Genomic DNA, 27933 nt, shown 5'->3' with positions numbered 1-27933 from the left:
GGAAGAACACAGTTCATATTAGGAACACAGTTCATACTGAGAGAAGGAAAGACGCTGTGTGTACTTAGAGTAGAGGAACACAGTTCATACTGAGTGAAAGAAGAATGAAGTGCGTACCTAGAGGGGAAGAACACAGTTCATATTGAGAGAAAGAAGTATGCAGTGCGTACTAGTAGGAGAAGAACACAGATCATACTGAGTGAAAGAAGGACGCAGTGCCTAATTAGAGTAGAGGAACTTGTTCATACTGAGTGAAAGAAGAATGAAGTGCGTACCTAGAGGGGAAGAACACAGTTCATATTGAGAGAAAGAAGTATGCAGTGCGTACTTAGAGTCGAGGAACACAGTTCATACTGAGAGAAAGAGGGACGCAGTGCGTACTTAGAGGAGAAGAACACAGCTCATACTGAGTGAAAGAAGTATGCAGTGCGTACTAGTAGGAGAAGAACACAGATCATACTGAGTGAAAGAAGGAAGCAGTGCGTACTTAGAGTAGAGGAACACAGTCCATACTGAGAGAAAGAAGAATGTAGTGTGTACTTAGAGGGAAAGAACACATTTCATACTGAGAGAAAGAGGGACGCAGTGCGTACTTAGAGTAGAGGAACACAGTTCATACTGAGTGAAAGAAGGACGCAGTGCGTACTTAGAGGGGAAGAACACAGTTCATACTGAGAGAAAGAAGAATGTAGTGCCTACTTAGAGGAGAAGAACACAGTTCATACTGAGTGAAAGAAGAATGTAGTGCGTACCTCGAGGGGAAGAACTCAGTTCCTCTTGAGAGAAAGAAGTATGCAGTGCGTACTTAGAGTAGAGGAACACATTTGATACCGAGTGAAGGAAGAATGCAGTGCGTACTTAGAGTCGAGGAACACAGTCCATACTGAGTGAAAGAAGGACGCAGTGCGTACTTAGAGTAGAGGAACACATTTGATACCGAGTGAAAGAAGAATGCAGTGCGTACTTAGAGGAGAAGAACACAGTTCATATTGAGAGAAAGAAGTATGCAGTGCGTACGTACATAGAGTAGAGGAACACAGTTCATACTGAGTAAAAGAAGGGCGCAGTGCGAACTTAGAGTAAAGGAACTTGTTCATACTGTGTGAAAGAAGGATGAAGAACACAGTCCATACTGAGAGAAAGAAGAATGTAGTGTGTACTTAGAGTAGAGGAACACAGTTCATACTGAGTAAAAGAAGGACGCAGTGCGTACTTAGAGTAGAGGAAAACATTTGATACCGAGTGAAAGAAGAATGCAGTGCGTACTTAGAGTCGAGGAACACAGTCCATACTGAGTGAAAGAAGGACGCAGTGCGTACTTAGACTAGAGGAAGACATTTGATACCGAGTGAAAGAAGAATGCAGTGCGTACTTAGAGTCGAGGAACACAGTCCATACTGAGTGAAAGAAGGACGCAGTGCGTACTTAGAGGGGAAGAACACAGTTCATATTGAGAGAAAGAAGTATGCAGTGCGTACTTAGAGGAGAAGAACACAGTTCATATTGAGAGAAAGAAGTATGCAGTGCGTACTAAGAGGAGAAAAAACACAGTTTATACTGAGTGAAAGAAGAATGCGAAAGAAGAATGAAGTGCGTACTTAGAGTAGAGGAACACATTTGATACTGAGTGAAAGAAGTATGCAGTGCGTACTTACAGTAGAGGGGACGCAGTGCGTACTTAGAGTAGAGGAACACAGTTCATACTGAGTAAAAGAAGGGCGCAGTGCGAACTTAGAGTAAAGGAACTTGTTCATACTGTGTGAAAGAAGGATGAAGAACACAGTCCATACTGAGAGAAAGAAGAATGTAGTGTGTATTTGGATGAGAAGTACTGAGTGAAAGAAGGACGCAGTGCGTACTTAGAGGGGAAGAACACAGTGTTCATATTGAGAGAAAGAAGTATGCAGTGCGTACTTAGAGGAGAAGAACACAGTTCATATTGAGAGAAAGAAGTATGCAGTGCGTACGTACATAGAGTAGAGGAACACAGTTCATACTGAGTAAAAGAAGGGCGCAGTGCGAACTTAGAGTAAAGGAACTTGTTCATACTGTGTGAAAGAAGGATGAAGAACACAGTCCATACTGAGAGAAAGAAGAATGTAGTGTGTATTTGGATGAGAAGTACTGAGTGAAAGAAGGACGCAGTGCGTACTTAGACTAGAGGAAGACATTTGATACCGAGTGAAAGAAGAATGCAGTGCGTACTTAGAGTCGAGGAACACAGTCCATACTGAGTGAAAGAAGGACGCAGTGCGTACTTAGAGTGGAGGAACACAGTTCATACTGAGTGAAAGAAGAATGCAGTGCGTACATAGAGTAGAGGAACACAGTTCATACTGAGTGAAAGAAGAATGCAGTGCGTACATAGAGTAGAGGAACACAGTTCATACTGAGTGGAAGAAGGACGCAGTGCGTACTTAGAGTAGAAGAACTTGTTCATACTGAGTGAAAGAAGGATGAAGTGCGTACTTAGAGGGGAAGAACACAGTTTATACTGAGAGAAAGAAGAATGTAGTGCGTACTTAGAGGGGAAGAACACAGTTCATATTGAGAGAAAGAAGTATGCAGTGCGTACTTAGAGGGGAAGAACACATTTCATACTGAGAGAAAGAAGAATGTAGTGTGTATTTGGATGAGAAGAACACATTTCATACTGAGTGAAAGAAGAATGAAGAGCGTACTTAGAGAAGAAAAACACAGTTCATACTGAGAGAAAGAAGAATGTAGTGTGTATTTGGATGAGAAGAACACATTTCATACTGAGTGAAAGAAGAATGAAGAGCGTACTTAGAGTAAAGGAACTTGTTCATACTGAGTGAACGAAGGACGCAGTGCGTACTTAGAGAAGAAGAACACAGTTCATACTGAGTGAAAGAAGAATGTAGTGTGTACTTAGAGGGGAAGAACACATTTCATACTGAGAGAAAGAAGAATGTAGTGCCTACTTAGAGGAGAAGAACACAGTTCATATTGAGAGAAAGAAGTATGCAGTGCGTACTTAGAGTAGAGGAACACAGTTCATACTGAGTGGAAGAAGGACGCAGTGCGTACTTAGAGTAGAGAAACTTGTTCATACTGAGTGAAAGAAGGACGCAGTGCGTACTTAGAGTAGAGGAACGTGTTCAAACTAAGTGAAAGTAGAATGAAGTGCGTAGTTAGAGGGGAAGAACACAGTTCATATTGAGAGAAAGAAGTATGCAGTGCGTACTTAGAGTAGAGGAACTTGTTCATACTGAGTGAAAGAAGGACATAGTGCGTACTTAGAGTAGATGAACACAGTCCATACTGAGAGAAAGAAGAATGTAGTGTGTACTTAGAGTAGAGGAACACAGTTCATCCTGAGTGAAAGAAGGACGCAGTGCCTACTTAGAGTAGAGGAACACAGTTCATACTGAGAGAAAGAAGGTCGCAGTGCGTGCTTAGAGTAGAGGAACACAGTTCATACTGAGAGAAAGAAGGTCGCAGTGCGTGCTTAGAGTAGAGGAACACAGTTCATACTGAGTGAAAGAAGAATGCAATGCGTACTTAGAGTAGAGGAACGTGTTCAAACTAAGTGAAAGAAGAATGAATTGCGTACATAGAGGGGAAGAACACAGTTCATATTGAGAGAAAGACGTATGCAGTGCGTACTTCGAGTAGAGGAACTTGTTCATACTGAGTGAAAAAAGGACGTAATGCGTACTTAGAGTAGAGGAACACAGTCCATACTGAGAGAAAGAAGAATGTAGTGTGTACTAAAAGGGGAAGAACACATTTCATACTGAGAGAAAGAAGAATGTAGTGTGTACTTAGAGTAGAGGAACACAGTTCATACTGATTGAAAGAAGAATGCAGTGCGTACTTAGAGTAGAGGCACACAGTTCATACTGAGTGAAAGAAGGACGCAGTGCGTACTTAGTGGGGAAGAACACAGTTCATATTGAGAGAAAGAAGTATGCAGTGCGTACTTAGAGGAGAAGAATACTGTTCATATTGAGATGCAGAAGTATGCAGTGCGTACTTAGAGGGGAAGAACACAGTTTATACTGAGTGAAAGAAGAATGCAATGCGTACTTAGAGAAGAAAAACACAGTTCATACTGAGAGAAAGAAGAATGTAGTGTGTACTTAGATGAGAAGAACACAGTTCATACTGAGTGAAAGAAGAATGAAGAGCTTACTTAGAGTAGAGGAACTTGTTCATATTGAGTGAAAGAAGAACGCAGTGCGTACTTAGAAAAAAGACCACAATTCATATTGAGTGAAAGAAGTATGCAGTGCGTACTTAGAGGAGAAGAACACAGTTCATATTGAGAGAAAGAAGTATGCAGTGCGTACTAAGAGGAGAAAAAACACAGTTTATACTGAGTGAAAGAAGAATGCAATGCGTACTTAGAGAAGAAAAACACAGTTTATACTGAATGATTGAAGAATGCAGTGCGTAGTTAGAAGAGAAGAACTGTTCATACTGAGTAAAAAAGAACGCAGTACGTACTAAGAGGGGAAGAACACAGTTCATTCTGAGTGAAAGAAGAATGAAAAGCGTACTTAGAGTAGAGGAACACAGTTCATACTGAGTGAAAGAAGAACGCAGTGCGTACTTAGAGAAGAAAAACATAATTCATATTGAGTGAAAGAAGAACGCAGTGCGTACTTAGAGAAGAAGAACACATTTGATACTGACTTAAAGAAGTATGCAGAGCGTAGTTAGAGGAGAAGAACGCAGTCCATACTGAGAGAAAGAAGGTCGCAGTGCGTACTTAGAGTAGAGGAACTTGTTCATACTGAGTGAAAGAAGAATGCAGTGCGTACTTAGAGTAGAGGAACACAGTTCATACTGAGTGAAAGAAGGACGCAGTGCGTACTTAGAGTAGAGGAACACAGTCCATACTGAGAGAAAGAAGAATGCAGTGGGTACTTAGAGGAGAAGAACATAATTCATACTGTGTGAAAGAAGTAGGCAGTGCGTACTTAGGAGGCATTTATCAATACCTGTTCACAGAATGTGCTTACCTCCTAAACGATCAATACAGTACGCATTCATTGAACAGCAAGAGGCCCATGGGCCTTAACGGTCACCCGAGTTCTGATATATTTATACAGAGAGTTGATTTTTGTTTTTAAAACATGAACAGAAGATTTATTCAAAGTGACAAAAAACAATAAAACAACCTTATTCAATATCTAGCATACAGATTTAAGACTGAAAAATATTTCAAACTAGCACTTCTAATTCTAAACAAATAAAATGAAGAAATTTTAGCACACTGACTCCTTTGGGCGCCCTTGGGGTTAGAGCTGGCTTCAAATTTTAAAAGTATCAAACTGTCAACTCAGGGCTATAATTCCAATCAAGTTATCAACATGTAATATTCATAGTATCATTTGCCATAATTAATTTTGCACCCTCCCCTTCCCCAGGGGCAAACGTAAGAACCATAGGGTCATAAAATTCACAATTTGGGTAGAGCACCTTAACACCCTTCCATCTATGAAGAGTGTTTCATTCTACCATATCTGGGTCTTGAGAAGAAGATTTTTGAAATTTCAATCAATTCGGCCCTTTTTGGCCCCACCCATAAGCCCCTAGGGGTCAGTCAGAGCTGATATGTGCATATCATCAAACTGCTATCCAATACTGATAATGCTAACCCAAATTGAATTACTTCCAATGGAAATTAAACAAATGTTGGTCCAAAACGTGTTTCCCCTATATAGACTATAGTAAAGTCTCCCCCCCCCCTCCCCAGGGGGGAACGTGAGACCCCAGGGTCAAGAAATTCACAAGTTTGGTAGGACCCTTCCATCTATGAAGAGTATTTGATTCTACCATATATGGGTCTTGACAAAAAGATATTTTTGATATTTTAGTCAATTTGACCCTTTTTTGGATAATGATTTTAGATACTCTAAGATATGTGTTTTTGTGTGTCCAATTTAATAGTTTATTATTGCTGTGAAAGTATCAGATATTCAATATTATAAAACATAATATAACAATGTGTAAAATGTTACAGTATTGGTATTGTATCGTTTATTTGGGGTTACATTTGTACCTGATTAAGCTTTTTCAACTTTGATACATTATATCTTTGATGAAAATCAAGCACACGGAATCTTATCGTAACAGTTATACCTCACGTTATATATGTTCTATATATATTCTGAGTATGTTGCTTACCTGTACGTTTCCTGACACATCTCCGTAGATGCTACAAACAGCAAAAAAAAACAGAAGACAGTACAATTTGATGCAGGCCATTCTCCACGTAATAGACAAGCTACAGTATACACACAATGACCGTGAGATATACACAGACAACCCGGAAGGTTCTGATAGCAAACTCTGGTAACAGAAATATGCTTCTCTTTTGATTACCGTCTTGCGCAATGTATATACGATTGACCATTTATTGATAAGAATATTACACGAGTGTAATACATAAACGTTACAACAACTGAATATATGTAATGTCAAACTGTTTATTATGGCATCTTTCAGCTTAAATATATCATAGTTAATATATTATATACTTCAAAAATATTGGTAAGCAATATAAATCGATAGTTTGAATAAGAATGGTTGATGAAAAACATTTGTATTTGCATTTTTATTCATTTACTTTGTGGGCTGTTTTTTGAGGAAACAGTTTAAATATTGCTATGCTACTTTATTTTCAATTTTGACCGCATCAATATTTCCCCATTGATTCGTGCTATGAGACAACTTTGATCATAATTGGCACATTGTGCAGTGCGCATGGGATCATAACATGGGCGGAAACTGGAGAAACATGAGGAAACAAAAGTCGTCAATAAAGCAATCTCATAGCTTTTCGTGTTCAATCAGGTTTTAAACCCGGACGACGTGCTGAAAGGCGAGTGCATTATGCACTGCATTGCGCCATTAATGGCATAAAGAAATAATATATAAATTCCGATCATATCACTTTTTGTTTATTAGTTTTAATGATTACCTAAGATATCTTTATAAAACCATATACACCTAATGCCGCTGTCACGTTGATACTTTAAATTGATTTAATAATTTTATCATTGAAAAATCGATTATGTAAACATTGTGCGAGACGGTGTTTACAAACAACGATGTAGTATAGTTCTGTTACCAGTGCATGTTATCGGAACCTTCCGGGTTGTGTGTCCATATCCAACATCATTATAATGTTTTACACTTTCACATAAAAAAAAATGTTACTCTGAAAAAAAGTTTTCTGTTAGGACGACTTTAATCAAATCGAGTTGTCTATTGCTTTTGACTGCTAGTATCGTCTACCTGGAGGTATCAGCAGACATTTAAACAGCATATTTAATTTAATTTCACTGCTGCTTGTGTTATTTAATTTAATGTACTTCAGTAATATACTTGTTATATAATTGATATTTATTTTAGATTTGAGCTCCATTATTTAAAAGATCATTACTTTTTTACAATATCATAATTATAGCTCTTGTTTCTATTTATGACTTCATTGTCTCTTTTTAATTCACACTATATTAGTGTATATCCTGTAAATTTTTACACTTTGCTACATTAGCATATAAGTACATTACACTAGTATAGTGTCTTAACTTGTCTTTCATAACACTTGTGTGACATTCAAGTGTGATATCATATGCTCTAATGTATAATTTTAGCATATCTAATTTGAATTGTTGTCCTGATTTTATAGTTATTCATAAGTACTGTGATCCTTGTTAAATTTTATATATGTTTTGTCGCAAGAATAGCACTACAGTGCTAATGTTATTATGTTACATGTATATGCGACGTTAAATAAAGCTTCTTGAATCTTGAATCTTGAATACTCTAAGCATAGACAGACAGACAGACAGACATTCTTTATTTCCTCCTTTAGGAGATTTCATATGTCAAAACTGTTTTACAAAATGTGTCTTAATTTATATATAAACATCGTTTTGAGAAGTAAATGTATTAAATAATGACGTATTGGACATTCGTATAACAGCATTATATAATTCATGATACAAAATGTTCACTACAATATATATTCCTCATACATCTTTTACATATATACGTTTACACTTATATATACATCAATAGGTTAATTATAGAAAACTCTCCATCTCACATACCATTCCTTTGATATTTCCAGCCATATTTATCATTAGTGTTTCCCACTCTATATCAGTCAAGTATACATGTGAATGATCGCCAAGTAAAAAGCTGCACTGGTCTTCAATGCTTAGTTCTGAAAACTGTACATATGACAATACTTCTATAGCATTTACAACACCATCCATCATTTTATCACGGCTTAAGTATAAACCTGGACATTCTAATATAAAATGCAACACAATATCTTTACTTGTTTTCTCACATATCTTACATATAACCAATTCATTCTCACAAGATATTGAGTATTTAAATAACTCTACTAGATCCCATACATGTTGTTGAGAAATTTGTTTAGTGCTTAGTTGCAATATTGGATTTATTCCCGGATCACTATGGATAGCAGCATATCTCTTATGTTCATCACGTGTATTTAGTTTATCTGTCCACCTTATATAATAAAAATCATATATAAATCTATTAATGAAACGTTTCCAGCATAACATCGGTGGTACGAATATATTTAGAACATAGTCATTGATAAATGACTCTATATTAAATTTAACCATTATGTTATATATATCAGGCAGAAATCCTATTTGAGTAGTTGATGAACTACCATACATAAATTGGCATAGTCTAATAATAAAAAGTGTTTTCCATAAAAATTTTGAACCACCTAAACACAATTTGTTCCAAAATAATAGTTTCCTTCTCTCCACTTCGCTCCACATATCAAATGACCCTAAACACTGAGCAGTCACTGCTGTGGAGGAAGTTTTAGGAAGACCAATAAGCATAGAGTTTGAGCAACATTTGAATTTTTGTTTGCGTTGTGCTGTGCTCTACACTGTAATTTATAAGAAAACGCACCATATGCAAATAATTTTATCCCATTTGCCCCAACGCAGGGGATTATATCATTATTTGCATCTGAATGAAATATACAGACATTATTGCTTTAGACCAAATGGTTCTTTATATAATGTTAATAAATCTGTAATATATTTGATTTTTGTGACTTTAGCCGTAGGCATCAATTTCATTAGCATGATAAATCGTTACAACACTCCATCCGATATATATTCTGACCAATTAATATTACTCGGAAGATTTTGATTTTCAACAAGAAATTATTTTAAAAAATAAAAGCGATGGACAACTGATATTTCAATTTTGCAATTCATGTTTTTGTCTTAGTGTTACACTTGCTTTGCTTTATTAAAGATTTTATAGTGTATGTGTTTCTATTATTGCGCGTGTAGGGAAACATAGAGAAGTTTGCTATTTTCTTATTCCTAATGTTCTGAACAGTTTTGAAAGTTCTATAAATAGCTGGATGTTATTGACGTCATAATCCATCATGGCTGCGCCCATGAATGAACACTCAATGTGTTAGCAGCTGTTGGTAGCAACTGGAAATCAACTGTAGAATGTGTAATGAATTACCTTAGCCTGAATAATACCTTTATCTAAGTTTATCCTCGAGTAATAATCAGGGAAAGGTAGTTATTATTATTTAGCAAGGAATGAATGGGAAGATAATGGATTACTACTATCTCTACTTATGTTTTATAGTTGTATTGAGTTGGTGATGTGTCAAAGTTGAACCATCACTAGTACAATTGTATATATCTAGTCAATGATGCTATCAATTAGTTATTATTAAGAGTTTGATGCTGGTGTAATCCGTCATGTGGGGAACAGTTTTTATTTCCAATTTCCAATACATAGTGCATTTTCTGTACCAGTCCACTATAATTATAATACAGGTGTCAACTTGGTTTAAATGTTTTATAGATTCCTGTTGGCATTGTTGTTGATTACCTCTGAACTTGATATTTAGTATAAGTGTTTATAAGTTCAAGTGTTCATTAGTTCAAGATAAATATCCCTAGACAAGTACAGTTAGTAAGATGAAAGTTAGGAACCATCATATAGTATTATATATGGTCGAAGTTAAGAACCATCACTAGTATTATATATGGTAGAAGTTAAGAACCATCACTAGTATAATATATGATGGAAGTTAAGAACCATCATATAATATTACATATGGTGAAAGTTAAGAACCATCACTAGTATTATATATGGTAGAAGTTAAGAACCATCACTAGTATAATATATGATGGAAGTTAAGAACCATCATATAGTATTATATATGGTGGAAGTTAGGAACCATTACTAGTATTATTTGGTGGAAGTTAAGAACAACAATACAATTTTGTTTATAAAATGAAGTTCTGAAATGATTGTCCATTTCATGGGAACAAACATCACATGTTTCCAGTGTTCATATTATATGAATAGCCCTGTATTATCTGTATAGGCTTGAAGCATACAATGTGTTATGACTTATCATTGTAAGTTGTATGATTCCCGCAATAAATCTGGAACCCTCAACCAGTGTTATCTTCTCTCCAAATAAGTGGTCTGACACTCGATCCTACCAGTTGGTAACATTTTGGACCCTTTGTAAATACGGACTCAATTTGACTTCGGTGCATCTGATGATGATGATATAGAATGTTTTACGATCCAGTCAAGTAGATTATGAGACAGTCGAAGAGATTGTATATGTGCAATGTCCATAATATTGATTGTGATTATAATTTACGTGGAGGATATAGAAACGTTTTATCAACCAAAGTTTAAATAGAAAAATAACGTATTCACTGTGATTAAATGACCAGAAGGTTAGCAAATATTACAACGAACGAGAACGTGTGGGACTCGATTAAGTAACACGTAGAAATGTTCTTGAAGATAAATGGAAATTATTTACAATTATTTGATACAAATTTTGCAGGTATACATGTTCAATTATAAAATATAGTGTACACTGTATATTACATAAAAGTTTGTAGACAAAGTTAAATAACACAATGTAGCAGACACTTCTATGTTTATCTATAGAAAATTTGATGTAGCTTTGATATAAAAACCTAGGTGTGTTTAGTGGAGTTGTACACCAGTAGATATTGAAGGTATTGGAAACTGTATGAGTAACATCATTACTGAAGAACCGCTTAAGAAAACTTAACTGAAAAGTAAGAAAATAAGAAATACAATGTGTATTTCAGTAGGCGTAAGCTATCTAATTTAGATGTGTATTGATGGCACGAAATATTCAGTGTTTCTATTTTACCTTTTCTAACAATATATTTAAAACTTACTGAAAACTAGAAAAGTTTGATTACAAGAACGATGAAAATGAAGTCGATCGTAAGAACATGTACGAATTTGATAATATATTTGGTAGGAGATTGTTGTCTTTGTGCAAAAAGTTCGGGTATGCGTATTTTAAACGGTCGTCACACCGGAGATAAAGAGGGAAGTGTTACATTTTACAGTAGAAATGGTAAAATTGCGATCGATGATCTCTTAACGCATGTTGATTTTTTTCACGACATCTGCTTTTTCAGCTCGGGGAATTTTGTAACGATTTCTGGTCTGCTCCATTTAACTCCGATTTAATTATAATCAAGAACAACGTTTAAGTAAAACATATAAACATACATCTAGGTGAGTGAATAAAATGGAACCATGGAAATGTTGTCGTTATAAACAAAACTAATGAAAATGCAGATAGCATTTAGCAAATATGTGACATAACTCATGTTTTTAGTAAGGTTATCAATACATTAGTGTTACCAAAATTGCGATGTAAGTAAAGTCTATTCAACATTTGATAAAAATAAAGATCTTAAAACATGTAGGACTACATAATCTATTGACAAACCATGGTTTACAAATGAATGTAAGAAAAAGGTATAAAGAGTACAAAACAGCAATGTCAAGCTTTAACAAATTTAAGTCGTAGGAAAGCCATCAATAACTGATACAATCAGTTTGTAACAGACTTGAAAAAAAATTGAAACAGCGGTAAAGAAGACACGAATGTAATATATTGGACTTGATACCCAAAAACGATCCAAAGTTATTTCATAAACATTTCGCTAAGCCGAAAGCAAGGTCACACAATCAAATATTTGTAAAGATGAATTTGATTCGCATTTCAAAAACATGAACTCGGACTAGATTGACAATTCTAACGTATTAACTCCCTTAGTTATTACTGGTAGTACCTTTTTTGAAGAATTAGATGCTCCAATCATAGTAGACGAAGTGGAGGCAGCAATCAGAAATCCTAAAAGGAACAAATACATTGAAGTGATGATAACATTTAAAATGAATTGTGTATCGATTGTAAGATTGAATTATTGCCGTATATTACATGTATTTTAAAGAATATTTTCCAAACTGGATCTGGATGATCCCAATAATTACAGAGGTGTAACACTTTTTAGCGGTATAGGTCAGTGCTTAATAAAACAATATTTAAATGGGAAACAAAATACAACATTATATTTACATTTGCATGGCATTGTCACTATGTAGCCTCTTTGAGAGCTGTGTTGTTGATGGGACTTTAATTACCATGCCGCACGAGACATAATTACCATGCCGCACGAGACTAAATTCTTAGCGTATTAATTACAACACTGACCGGAACTACAATATCCAATGTAAATTAACATGACGGCTGCTGAAATATCGCTGGGCATTGTGAGATTTGATAATGTCATTGTAAATTTATGTGCAAAATAAAAAATAAAATAAAAAACACTTTTATTACAACGAAAACAAGACCAAGGTCTGCAATATCGTACAAAATGCACATCGGTTGAAATCACCAATGCCGGCAATGGAAACAATTTTAACGCTCATGCAATTTATCAGAAATATCGTCTGTTACACTGCACTGATCAACAGGGGTTCGTTATAAATGTCTGAAATACACATATTCTATAGACCTACTGACACATATGTTACAGACCTACTGATATGAGTCACAGCACACATAAACATTCGTCATTTCAGACATTTGTAACGAACCTGTGCTCCGTCGCAAGATCACTCACTTCAAACGCTATCAGTTTCACGCGTCTCGGATCCACGGTTCCTCAGTTTCAGACGACATGTCAAATAACGATGCTGTTATAGAATCTACCGACTGTTGTCGGGTTCCCATACAATCAACAAATACATTCACGCCTGGATTCTTCACAAAATGAGCAAAGAGAAAAGTTCGAATTAACTTCCAAAAATAACTCCCTCGTGGAGGTCAAGGTCCCATTCACGGTGTTCACTGTATTTATCCATGCGCGAAATTTGTTCCGGGGGAAAATCGAAACAATTTCAAATCTAACTTTCAGCTCAGATTTCTATTGAAAAACTGGAATCACCCTATAGACATATCATACGCAATTGTATTGATACTAAATTGTGGAATAAATTTGAAGTGTTTGTGAAAATGTCAAAGTACTACTTTGTTTGCCAATCAGCACGCGACAATACGCTGTTCAAACTATTGAACGAAATTGTGTGGACTGTCGATAAGGCGGGCATTTTTAATTTTAATTATAAATTATAAGTTAAAAAAGAACATAAGAGGCAGAGAAAACGTAAATATAATTATTGAACTGTTTTTGTATGGTATTTATGATCTATTTGAATGACACAGCTTTGCGAGCAAACAAATCATAATGCGCTAGCGCGCATTATGTTGTTTGCTTGCAAAGCTGTGTCATTCAAATAGATCATAAATACCATACAAAAACAGTTCAATGCTTAAATAACAGATGCTAAAATATAATTTAAACCTTGTATTTCGACGAAAGATGCAATTTTTGTGCTGCAGACACTATTTAATAAAACACTAAAACAGAAAAAAAATATTGCTGCTTCATCGATTACAAAAATGCTTTTGATCTGATGAATATAAGTTGTTTATTGTCGAAACTGATTAAACAGGGAATTGATGGGAAAATGTTGAAAATTATACAATCTTTATATGAAAATGTTAAATCTTGTATCAAATATGATGGATTTTTGACAGAATACTACCAAAACCCGATCGAACTATTTTAAGGAAAACTTTTGTCACCGATCTTGTATAGTCTTAATGTAACTGACTGTGAGTGTGTTTTATTAGAGAAATTGTCAATCAATAGAAATAGGTTTGATAAACATGTTTTTAAAATGTATGTAATACAGTTTTGATTGCAGAGGCACCGCAGTCTCTTCAAAGTATGTAAGATGCTTTGGTATTATACAAAAATGTTGAAACTAAATGTTGATAAAACACGAATAACTTTTTTGTTTCGAAATGGTGGTATAAAAGTGTCTGTACAGCAATGTTGATATACGAGTGGTTGATGAATTCAACTACCTTGAACATAATTTATCAACGAAATGTTGATATAGGTAACCACGTGATACCTGACTAATTCCTGGTTGTATACATCATTAAATCTATCTTTTGAGTTTTGATATTAATTATCCGTTCATCATTCGGCTAAACTCTTTGTTCTAAGTAGGCTTTGTGTTTGATAAAATAACGTTGTAAGTGAATAACAATCCAAGGTAGTTGAATTCATCAACCACTCGTATATCAACATTGCTATACAGCCACTTTTATACCACCATTTCGAAACAAAAAAGTTATTTTTGCCACTCTATTCAAAATATCTCTTCTGAAAAACCCAAAGACCTAGGATCGCGATATAAGGCCAGTAGATTGCTGGATTGCTTAAAATCAGAAATTTGACCATCAACTGCTTTCCATGTCACAGCGGTCAGATATACATAAAAAAAACTCTAAAAAAAACCGAAATGCCTGCATTTGCGATATTAGCTGAACTGTGCTTTCGGCACTGATATATTACCAGCGTCATGTTCAAGGGAAGGACTAATAGACTTCGGAGTAAAATAATCTCGTTTACATAAAGTTGCAACTGTACGATCATGATTAACGATTTAATTCAAATTTTACCAACATATACAAGTGCGTGTTTTGAACAATGAACAGTCCATATCATATATACACATTTAAATTATTTTACAAGAATTGCAGGTGTACAACTGGGGCACTGAATAGTCTATTATATTTCATTTCTACACATCTCAATTAGTTTTACCAATAAACTAAGAGGTGAACGACTGGGACACTGAATATACATGATATTTGCACACGTTTCTAAAGTCTTTATTTCTTGACCAATTTCGTAAAGCTAGGTAGTTTTGGAAATGGTAATGAACAAGCTTTCAATGTTCAACGTTCTTTGGTAGCAGAATACAGTAGAAATGGCCCGACTCTGATAAACAAGGCACATGTCGAGGAAATGTAAACACAGCGGATTTACCCTACACAACACATGTATACATGTATATATATTTGTAAACTGCATTACATTTACAATACATATAAAGCACTGAGAAGTGTATAAACCTCTTTTTTCTATGTATGTCACTTGTGTGAAAACCATGGTTACCACATCAAAAATTACCAAAAAATGCCAAAAAATGCTATTTTTAACCCAAAATTTGACCCCCGCAAGTAGTAATTTTTTTCCTAAGCTCTGTCTGAAATTAAAGATTACCTACCTGGTTGCAGAATTATCTGGGTCGCAGTAAAATTGTAGAACTTGATTTTTTGCAATTTTGCGTCGTGTGCTGTTGTCAAAATTTTACCTCCTGTAAAGCTAGCTTTTCATGTGTACGCACCCTTTCGTATTATGGCCAAAATTTTATTCTCGAACCAAAGAAATCTTCTTTCTTTTTTACAAATGTGAAGCTCACATAGCCCACTTCATCATGCTTATACCAATTTTAGTACAGTTTTATTTTTATATTTTTTTTACATATCATTATACAGGGGTTAGCCATTTAACAAAAATATCACCCATGGCCACAACCCTCTACTGTACTCTGCTACCTTATACATCACTTTTTTTTCCCCAAAATTTAATCAAAACCTTTTAAATGTCTGGAAAATGCGACAATGAACACAATGATGTATCCGTTTCCTTTCTCACTTTAATAGTGACCGAGTAATATGAATTCTCCTGAAAAGTGTATTTACCAATTCTGCTCTCAAACTACCAACAAAGGGAGGTAATCTGAAAAATGAAAACTTGAATAGGTTTGTAGTTTTCATGAATAAAATTTCTTTTTGGGTGAAATATGATGCCTTGAGATCATGTGCATGTAGAAAACAAACAGTACAGTGATACTATGATGTTACTGTCTTGTTTGATGACGTCATAGTAACTGTGATGTCATCATAACTATGACGTCATCAATGGGCATCTATGACATCATCGAGGATCACTGATATCAAAATATTGAACACTAGGAAACCCATCTCAACAACAAACTAGCAACAGACACACTTCCCGTAACCGATGAACAGCACAGAAATGTAAGATATTCTGAGAAATCAGACAAGTGCCACCATAGCAACCGTTATTTACTTTCCTCGCCTAGAATTGACAGTGACCCTCAGAAATTGTTCATTTAACATATTTCGCTAGAAAAAAAAGATTTTCTTCAGCTGTAATTATGGAAATAAAATTTATTGACATTACTGACTTTGCTTATTTCATCTGTATGCTGAATCAAGTGGAAAAAAACATCTAAAATAGTGTAATTAAAATGGAAACAGATATTTTACCCATTTTTACCTATTTTCAATAAATACAACTTTATGTATTAGTAACCATGGCTACCGGGTGCTGAACTGAGTGAAACAGACTGAAATCTAGTATGAATGCATCAGGAGATAGCCTGTGAACTATTTGATGTTTGGTATCAACTTTACCAATAACATAATTGACACATATGTGATGAATTGCAGAATTTCACAAGTGCCTGTGAAAGCGCGAGTTACCTCTCTTTATACATCCACAGGTAACAGGCTAATGACCTATATATAGACCAATCTATGTAACGGGTTTTTTGGCGTTTTTGAGTAGTTTTAAGTATTAATGAATGAAAGTGAAGCTGAATCAAGCATAAAAAGGGATTTTTTCAGAAAAAATCAAGTTCTATGTGTATATGGTAGCAGAATACAGTAGAAATGGCCCGACTCTGATAAACAAGGCACATGTCGAGGAAATGTAAACACAGCGGTTTTACCCTACACAACACATGTATACATGTATATATATTTGTAAACTGCATTACATTTACAATACATATAAAGCACTGAGAAGTGTATAAACCTCTTTTTTCTATGTATGTCACTTGTGTGAAAACCATGGTTACCACATCAAAAATTACCAAAAAATGCCAAAAAATGCTATTTTTAACCCAAAATTTGACCCCCGCAAGTAGTAATTTTTTTCCTAAGCTCTGTCTGAAATTAAAGATTACCTACCTGGTTGCAGAATTATCTGGGTCGCAGTAAAATTGTAGAACTTGATTTTTTGCAATTTTGCGTCGTGTGCTGTTGTCAAAATTTTACCTCCTGTAAAGCTAGCTTTTCATGTGTACGCACCCTTTCGTATTATGGCCAAAATTTTATTCTCGAACCAAAGAAATCTTCTTTCTTTTTTACAAATGTGAAGCTCACATAGCCCACTTCATCATGCTTATACCAATTTTAGTACAGTTTTATTTTTATATTTTTTTTACATATCATTATACAGGGGTTAGCCATTTAACAAAAATATCACCCATGGCCACAACCCTCTACTGTACTCTGCTACCTTTATTCCCTAAGCCTTCCGACCCATAACATGCAAATACAACATAGATATGTAGAATTTATGCAAACAAACAGAGAGTGGACCATAACGGAGTGTTTAAATGCTCAAATTAACCAGTTTATAATTAATCTTCCTTGAATGCTGAATGTACAATTTTTCCCGTTTTAATTATTTCCTTAATGTTGTTTACACTTATTAGTTGAACTAACTTGAACACACTAGGTTTTCAATAATAGTATTTCTTAAAATATTTTTATGTCAATCTTAATAAAAAGGACATTAAAGTAAAAAAATGGAATTCATCTTCAATTTCGGTTAATTGCAGCATGAACACCTTTTGTCATGTCACGAAATATTATTATGTCTACCTTTCTCTGTGTTAATATCATGACAAAAGGTGTACATGCTGCAAATATAACTATTGAGACCTATAATAAGCTTACATGTCATATATGTTCACAGGTTTTGTTGCACTACATACCAACACGCTACTGGCCAAATGTTATAGCTCTTGATCCTACGGATCATCAGAAGTCGTTCAAATTTCATACGATCTTCAACACCGGTCAAAAGTATTTGTATTTGCAAATTCTGTACCACGCTATGACAGCAGGCTACTGAACAATACCACGATTCAGGGCCTTATCGATCAAAAGAAGAATTCGCTTGAATTTGTTGGACATATTTGACGCCTGCGATGCAACACAAGGTTTTGTAGAGACTTATGCCAGCAAGATGCAAGCAAGGTATTATGAACCTGTGCTAAATACACCTTCAGATTTTGGTAAGCTTAAAACGGCAAGTACCTAACCTTTCGACTTTTAAGCAGCTGTGTACAGTACGTAATCAGTCAGAGTCACACACTATATGTGCATGAAAGAAAACAGGCCTTACTTCTGAGACAAACAAATACAACATGTACTCCTTGGCATGGAAGAATAGTTGGCTTACAAAGTAACATAAAAATATTTTACTCTAACCGGCAGCATACATTTGAGTTGCAAAACGGTTACTGCTGTACATTAGTTGATGGAATTCATCTTATTCATTCAAGGATTGAAATATGTAAATATGTAAATGATTCATTGTTATATATTTCGGGATATGCTTGAGTTCACGTCAATTCTACAATGACAACAAAATTCAAATACAGTATAGTGGATACAATTATTCAGAACGTTACCCAAACTATATGCTATGAGTTTTCTGTTAATATGTATGTTGCTACCTCCAGGTAGACACTATCTCAATGTAGCAGCATAAAGCAGTTGATTTGGAAAACGTCATACTAACAGAAAACTTTTTCTCAAAGTCATATTTTTTTTGATGTGTAAATGTAAACTGCTATAATGTTGTTGGATATGTACACCCGACCCGGAAGGTTCTGATAACACGAGCCAGTAACAGAAATATGCGACACTATTGTTTGTGAACACCGTCTCGCACAATATTTACATAATTGATTGTTCACTGATAAGAACGTTACATTACTTTAAAACATCAACGTTACAACGACTTACGGTGTATATTTTATAACAAAGATAGCACATGTTAGCCTTAAAACTAATATACCGATGTTGATCGGGATCGGAATTTATATTTTATAGCTTTGTTATCTTGATTTAAACTGTTTGTGCAGTCCATAACGCACTTGCCTTTCAGCACTTCATCCGGGTTTATATTCCCTTATTGAACACAAAAAGGTATGAGACCACTTTTGCTCTCTCGGATTACTCAAATTTCCTCCCATGTTAGGATCTCATGCGTTCTTCACACCGAACCACTAGAGTGATTGATATAAGTTGTTCGATATGTTATTTGATATTAAATAAAAAGCAAATAAGAACAGCAATTCTAGCTCATTTAAATTATTCATTTGTTATCCCACGATCTAATTATAACCAAAGGAATCAACAAAAACAACGTTGACATATGTAAATTCATGTTTGCCAGGCTTGCAAAAGATAAGGAGACTGAAAGAGCTGCAAAAATAGTGAATCGGTAAGAAGGAAATCATCCGATGCAAGATTCTGTATTTACATCGTTTTTTTGTAAACGATTCTTTTTGAACTATTTATAGATATTACTTACCACTATTTTTAAGGTATATAAGATACATCAATACTAATTTATTAAGGCTGAAAGTTCACATTAGTCTGTTCAGTCGTTGCAACGTCAATATATTATACTCGTGTAATATTCTTATCATTGAATGATCAATCGTATAAATATTGCGCAAGACGGTAATCATAAAAGTGGCATATTTCTGTTACCAGAGTTTGCTATCAGAACCTTCCGGGTTGTCTGTGTATAGCTTGTCTTCTGCGTATAGAATGGCTTACATAAGATTGTACTGTTTTCTGCTTTTTGCTGTTTGTAGCATCTACGGAGATGTATCAGGAAACGCACAGGTAAGCAACATACTCAGAACATATATTGAACATATATAACGTGCAGTACAACTGTTACGATAGGATTCCGTGTGCTTGATTTAGTTATAATGTATCAAAGTTGGAAAAGCTTAATCAGTCAACCCCATTAAACAACACAATACTAATACCGTAACATTTTACACATTGTTATATATTATGTTTTATAATATTGAATATCTGAGCAATATATCAAAGCAATGATAAATTGCTATTATTAAACATGGAGATAGCATGTTTATATGTCAATGAATAATCTATAACAGTAACACATCTTTTTTTACTTTGTATATATTTTTGTTATAAAATGTTTATTAGGTTTAAGTAAATACAAAACAAAATCTATGTAAAATAGTCAGCTGTACTATGTACCTTTCCCATTTACTATGTACTACAATTTGATTCTATTTTGCACTCCGAATATTTTTGCAAAAGTTTATGATGTTGTCGATAATTCCCTTATTGTCTAGATCAGTCAGAATAATATATATAAATGATAGTGTTTTCGATGTTAATTCCGTCCATATAATATCATTTCTTTTTCTTAGTAGTATATCTGAACAGAAATCTGAGCGATTGGGTCTCATACCGCTAACCGCGTTTGATAAGGAAAGACGATGGATTTTGTCCAAATTAATTATACATCACTGTATTCCTCTGAACTAAATACGCATTTTATCCTATTGTCATTAAGTACGAATGTATCGTGTGTATACGCATCTGTATGTGCGAACTGTAATTTGCTTTAGCTAAGTACGTTATGTACTATTTAGTACGAAACAAAATTTTAAGAAATTCTATTGAGAAATGGTGACACAATCCTATTACCTTAACTCGAAATTGCTATTAGTTACTTCAAATATAGACATCGCATATATACTCACTTGAAATTTCGAGACACTTCTTTGAAAATGCCTCGAAAAATTAATGAGCGTTTGTCTCTTGTTTTAACAGCTAAGAAATGACGTACGTGACCACCTGAAGTTATGGCCAAAAAAGACGATGCTTTACGCAATAGGCAGTAATTATGGTAAGAGCCGGCAACACATGTTCTTCCTTGTGGTAAGATAAAATACCTCGATTTGCTTTAATGCCTTACCTCATAATGCAGCGTAAAAATAGCCGGCATTCGAACAAAGGTACACAAAGCGATGTAGAGGATAAAAATACCTCAATTCGATTTAAAACATCACTTTATAATTAATATTTTACCTCAGAGCACAGAACAAACGTAGTCACGCATACTCGTGCTTGGGTGTCTGTGTGTGTGCGTGTAAAATGTCGTACGTACGTGATAAACAAAAGTTGTATAAACACGGTTGACGAGAAAAAACGTCGTACAAACTAAAGTCGTACAAACTAAATATACAGTCGTATGTACATGAACGTGTAAAATAGTTCGCATGTGTATGTACGTGTTTACAGTCCTACATACATATAGGTATTGAAAGTCGTTTCAAAGAGACTAAATATCGTACAAACAGAATTTGAAGTCATACAAACGAGATAAAAACGCATAAATAGTACCTAGCATGACTTTAATGAAAATTTACAAAGACGTGGAGACAAAAGAAATCACTAGCATTGCTCTCTGAGTGTAAAAATACATCAGGACTGGATCTGGATTCTATCCCTTGACAAACGACCATTACATTATCGCTCTATCAAGATAATATCGCTGATTTCATTGGGCACGGTGTATCAATATGGATTGAAGACATTCTGGGTCAACTGGCGGAAAAAAGAAGAACTGTGAAAAAACTGGGGGAAACCCTGAGTAAGAAAAGGCGCCTTTTTGCTCACGACATCATCGAGTTGTTGGAATTTATACTCATTATAATATATTTCGCATTCATGGGCACTTTTTACCAACAAACGTTAGGAGTCTCAACGGGTAGCCCAGTATCACCTATTGTTGCTAACCTCTGGAGGAGAAAACCATCACAACTGCTATGGATGGGTGCGTCCTAAACTTTGGAAAATATGTGTTGACGATATTTTGTAAGCAGTAAAGAAAGGTGAGGTGTAAAAACCTATCAACTCACCTAATCTAGGTTATACTTATTGAATAAATATGTATAGTTAGCTTACTTATGTCTGTAAGCTAACCTATGTATTTGTATTATATTATAATACCTTAGTATTACCTAATGATTACCTATGTATTAGTATTTGTCATATATTGTCTTATGCTTATGTTATGAATAATTAGAAACAACACATGTAGTGACCTTTCTTTGTTAGAATGACATATAATTCATTTCATGGGAAAATTGATACAGGCTGATTAAATTGAGGGGAACAATTAAATATTTTTAAAAATAAAACGGAATAAGAATTTATATATGCGAAATATTACCACGTACTACACAAGCAATAACAAAGCCCGGCTGTCCGTACAAGGCTAAAGATTATATATGCCTTGGAAATGGACTAGAGTGTACAAGTGCCTGCTATCTCGAAGATAGTCCTAATATGAGTGAAGATAATCAGGAGCAGAAGGCCCAAGAAATATTTGGACAATTAGGATAGTCTACACCTTATAAAAAGTATAATAAAAATCTGTGTCCTGAAGTACGCCTATAAGTAAAGATCAAATTTGCATATTCTCAATATAATTGCACGAATGTTAAGGATTAATGCACAGAAATTCATTATATAGTGTGGGAGAAAAAAACAGCGTTACCAGAGAAACGCAAATGGAAACAAAACTAGCACAAACTTTGAAATAATGTTTTTTTCTGATGATTTTGTTACTGCCAACTACAGTGTCAACCAAAATCTAACTGAACAATACCTATAAAAGGCTATATACTTATTGTTATCATTATCATTTATAATTTCGAAGAAATTACAAGATTTTGACTTAACTATGTAATTACGCGATTGAACACGACAGTTGTCAAATCTATCAAACAGTTTTGCATATCGATTTGATACATCTTTAAGCTGGTAACATTTTTTAAGTGACTATTTTGGTACCAATATTTCGCCTGGCCTATATCTTATTCGTATGACTTTTTATCTCGTTTCTGCGATTTAAAATACATTTTTTTCATTCAAAACAAAAGGCACGAATAAACTTACTTATATTGCATAAAAAAACCTTACTGCAATATACTAATATAACAATAAACAATATCAAAAATCTTTAAATAATCTTTCACTGAAATGGATTATTTATAAAAGCTTACCAAATGCCAAAATTAAGGATAAAAAAGAGTTTTAATGGAAACATCATCCAATCACTGACACTATTTTAACTCTGGATTGACAACATACTTATTTATGTAGATGACGACCAAAGACTCCTTATCGAGCAGTCAATGCGGAAAATTGAGCAAGCAGTCAATATTGGAGAAAGTGCCTGTTTCTTATTCAGAGAGAAAGAGAAGAATCGGGAAAGTCCCCATCACTTGTTTATTCCTGGTTTGAAAAATGGGTAAGCAGGGTAAACAAGAGGAAAGTGAAATACTAGAGTTTCTATATAGAATAATTCCTGATAAATTGAAAAAGACATTAGAAAATATGCAAAAACCAAACTGAAATCACAGTTTACTCTTGCAAGTGCTCACTGCTTTTTAATGTATTTCATTTGCCTTTTAGTGTCTGAATCATTCTTTGGTTTTATTTGAACATACAGCTTAATTGTAGATAGTATAAAGTTGTGTGACCGAAACAACGCACTAAAACTAGCATGCGCAAATCGTGCATACATCGTTCACACACCGTCCGCACATCGTCCACACATGGTGCGCACAACTGTGTGATTTAGCAATCGTTCGCCCCGTTGTGCGCTTCTCTCCGCACAACTGTGCAATTTGGTACAATTTGTTGATCAAAATTACGGAAAAAATACGGAAGGCTCATATGCAATCATGCACACTATATACAACTGTAATTTTTCATCACAATAATTAAGATAATGTACAATTTTACAATGCGTGTTACACAGTATTACCGTGACCGTTAAACTGTTAAGAATAGGTTTGGATCCCAGGTAACAGAAGAGGTAAATGACATTTTGATGTTATGAATACTCAACTGGACGCTAAGTATTTGTTATTTGCAATCGTTTTGGTCTATGGCTCCCCTTCACATTGATTTTCACACCCCGACGAGTTACGAAAGTGCCCCGGTTGAGGACAACTACGGTCCAGGTACCTGTACAAAGTGGCTATGTTAACCTGTATTCGGGACTGTATTGTAATTTTAAAAGTGTCGATTAAGATTGTTTAAAAAACACCGAAAACACCATTTACTAATTTAAGAAAGTATATGCAGACAGAAAAGCTAATAAATGTAGCGATAATATAGAAACATACTAGCAAGTTTATAGGTTTAAACACGAAACCTTATATTTTGTTAAGCCATTCCTCAATTTACACCAACCACGATTGCTATCGCACACCGTTCGTCCAATGTTAGCCCGCCATATTCAAATCGCCTTCTGTCCGTCCTTCCTCGTTGTCATTTAATAATTCTTGTTACCGCTATGTTTCAGAAAGTGATGGATGGATCTTTCTCAAATTTGATATGTAAGTTCCCCTAGGTCCATAGTTGAGCATAAAATACTTGTGAGACTGATCGGATAAAAAAATGGCCATCGGATCTACAGGTGGGGATCTTTCTCATGTTTAATATGTAGGTTCCCCTTGATATATAGTAGCCATTTGTACATTTGAGACTGATCGGATAAAAAAATGACCGACAGACAGCCATCTTGGATTTTTGACTGTTCAGGTTTGTCATATCTATTTCTCAGGAAGTATTAGAGGGACTATCTATTTGGTACATGTATGTAGGTTTCCCTTGATCTATAGCTTTGCCTGTTTACTTTTGAGACTGATCGTTTAGCAACATAACCGACAGGAAACCATCTTGTAATTTACAGTTCATGATTGTTATTGCTATTTCTCAGAGAGTACCGGTAGGATATTTCTCACATTTTAAAGGAAGGTTCCCATTGGTCTCTTGTTTTGCATGCTTTATATTGAAACTGATTTTAAAAACAACATGGCCGCCAGGTGAAAAGTTTGTTGTCGCTGATGACTGATATTTCTCAAATTAAATATGAAGATTCCCCTATGTCCATAATTGTGCATGTATTATTTGGAAATTGATTGCAAAATTTAGGTGGTCGCGGGCGATCATCTTGCATTTTATTAGATATAAATAGGAAATATCATCACTTTTCCCAGGAATATTAAACAGATCTTTCTAATTTTGCGAAGATATTTTTCTATTTCTTTCACATTAAGTACTATACTAGTAAATATGTGAAACGACAAACTCACTTTGAAGGCTGTCTTTTATACACAGCAGTATTAAGTTTAGATCAAAAGTTACCACAAAATGCATTTTCTGTTTACATGACCCGATCAAACAGATACGAGAAAAGAAGAGAAAAGATCGAGATGACGTAGAACTAGTAAAAATGGTACAAAGGTGGGCGCCAAGACCCATCTGGGATATCTTGTTAACGGTTATCATAATGTAAATAAGATTATACATGTTTATACCAAGTATTTCCGTTTTTTGTACTCAGTTGTCGTTACAATGAAACAAAACTTGGGTTATAGGTTTTGTCAATCATTTGGAATAGCTTGATAATAATGAACATGTACATGTTATATATACGTATAAATTGATCACACACGCTGTTTAACACTTATCATTGATGATGTTGTTTTCATCAATCTTTATTTTCCCCCGATATGGAGATGAATTGTACATTAACATATAATGTAAACATTGAAACACATGATTTATATATATACACATTTACAATAACAGTAGACACTGAGGAAACAATTTCCTTGGTTCAGTTCAGTGAATATAAATCTCAGGTGAACATTCACACACATTCTCCCCCTCCGACATGCACGCACGCACGCACGCACGCACGCACGCACACTTCCTCACACACGCACGCACGTACACTTCCTCACACACGCACGCACGCACACTTCCTCACACACGCACACACACACACGCACGCATCATCACACACGCGCACATACTTCCTTGCACAACCACGCACACACGCACGGCCACACACACGCATCCTCACAGACGCACAAACACACACACACGCACACACGCACGCATCACCACACACGCGCGCATATTTCCTTGCACATACACGCACACACACCAATCATCAGACTTATGCACGCACACATCATCACACACACGACCACGCACACTTCCTCTCACATGCACGCACTCACCCTCACATACTTAAGCACACACACACACCTCACGAACGCATACACACTCCCTCACACACCCACGAACGCACCCTATCTCACACACGCACGCACTCACATTCATACATTTAAGCACACACCTCACAAACCCACGCACACATCCTCACACACACACGAACGCACCCTTCCTCACACACGCACGCTCATATCACTGTTATGCGCTACCACCAATATTCAGCTTCACCATGTATATATATAGTATTTTAGCCGATACTTACTTACCAGCATAATAGGCTTTTTCAGACCATACGATTTCGATTCAATATATGTTATATTACTGTATATATTATTGGTAAAAAATCACAATTGTGGTTCAGCAAATAGATGAGTACAGTGCCTGCTCAGCGAATGACTTTCTTTACGATACGTTTCCACTCCCCTTTTCCCGGAATTTGAACTCTCGCTGGTACTTATCGAGTTAGGATCTTAAGTTGTATTTGTGAAGTTTTGTGAAGTATTGCAACGATATCCGGGATGAAACCACGTTGTTGTGTTGTATTTCCGTCTTCCTTGCCAATAATGTAGCTGTATAGACGAACTAAGACCATTCCTCCGTCTATATAGCTACATTATTGGCGAGGAAGACGGAAATACAACACAACAACGTGGTTTCACCCGGCCTTTATAAAATCATTTTTGAACCATTTGTTCATTAAAATGGAAGTGAAAACTTTTGCTTCATGATAACAAAACCTGTTCTGCTATATCTATCATTATCAGAAATGTTTCGAAGTGGCCATTGTTTGATGGTTAATAAAACCAACAGGGAATTCTTCATTTGTTGTCTCTTTTTACGGTGTGTTATCCAGTGTATGCTATACTGAAGATGTGGGGGAAAATACACAAAAAAGACAGTGTCTTTACCTAGCTGACGACTGTTTTAACGAGAGAGATATAGTTTCTCTGTTGGTGGTCACAATGGGGCTGTATCCTGAACATCAGAGACCCGACAGAGACCAGTACATACAGGTACACATGGACAACGTACAGGATGGTAAGTATACCAGACACACGACAGGTACCAGTACATACAGTTACACATGGACAACGTACGGATGGTAAGTATACCAGAGACACGACAGGGACCAGTACATACAGGTACACATGGACAACGTACATGGTGGTAAGCATACAAGAGTCACAACAGGAACCAGTACATACAGGTACACATGGACAACGTACAGGATGGTAAGTATACCAGAGACACGACAGGGACCAGTACATACAGGTACACATGGACAACGTATAGGATGGTAAGTATACCAGAGACACAACAGGGATCAGTACATACAGGTACCCATGGACAACGTACATGATGGTAAGTATACCAGATACAAGACAGGGATCAGTACATACAGGTAAAAATGGACAACGTACAGGATGGTAAGTGTACCTGAGACACAACACGGATCAGTACATATACATTTGTAGGTACACATAGACAACGTACAGGATGGTTAGTATACCAATGACACGACAGGGACCAGTACATACCAGTACACATGGACAACGTACAGGATGGTAAGTTTACCAGAGGCATGACAAGGACCAGTACATACAGGTACACAGGGACAACGTACAGGATGGTAAGTATACCTGTGACAC

General features: G+C 35.4%; 2 protein-coding genes across 2 annotated transcripts in view; one reads left to right on the top strand and one right to left on the bottom strand.

The window, feature by feature from the left end:
- The window catches only part of LOC110448048 (zinc metalloproteinase nas-7-like), a 32749-nt gene extending 26448 nt beyond the window's left edge, over positions 1-6301 (bottom strand). The window contains exon 1 of the mRNA XM_021494080.1: positions 6160-6301. Within this exon, the coding sequence (XP_021349755.1) occupies positions 6160-6240 (81 nt within the window). The 5' untranslated portion in view covers positions 6241-6301. The remainder of the gene's footprint in view (positions 1-6159) is intronic.
- Positions 6302-19937: 13636 nt separating this feature from the next.
- Positions 19938-27386, top strand: LOC110448046 (zinc metalloproteinase nas-26-like; the record flags this gene model as incomplete). The annotated part of the gene is made up of 4 exons (XM_021494077.1): positions 19938-20038; positions 21011-21086; positions 24561-24594; positions 27138-27386. Coding segments are annotated over exons 1-4 (437 nt in total), but the record flags the coding sequence as incomplete, so codon positions are not given.
- Between the last annotated feature and the right edge of the window lie 547 nt (positions 27387-27933).

Source organism: Mizuhopecten yessoensis, unplaced genomic scaffold (assembly GCF_002113885.1).
Source record: "Mizuhopecten yessoensis strain PY_sf001 unplaced genomic scaffold, ASM211388v2 scaffold3807, whole genome shotgun sequence".
NCBI classification, from domain to species: Eukaryota; Metazoa; Mollusca; class Bivalvia; order Pectinida; family Pectinidae; genus Mizuhopecten; species Mizuhopecten yessoensis.
This window is presented reverse-complemented; position numbering and strand designations above follow the sequence as displayed.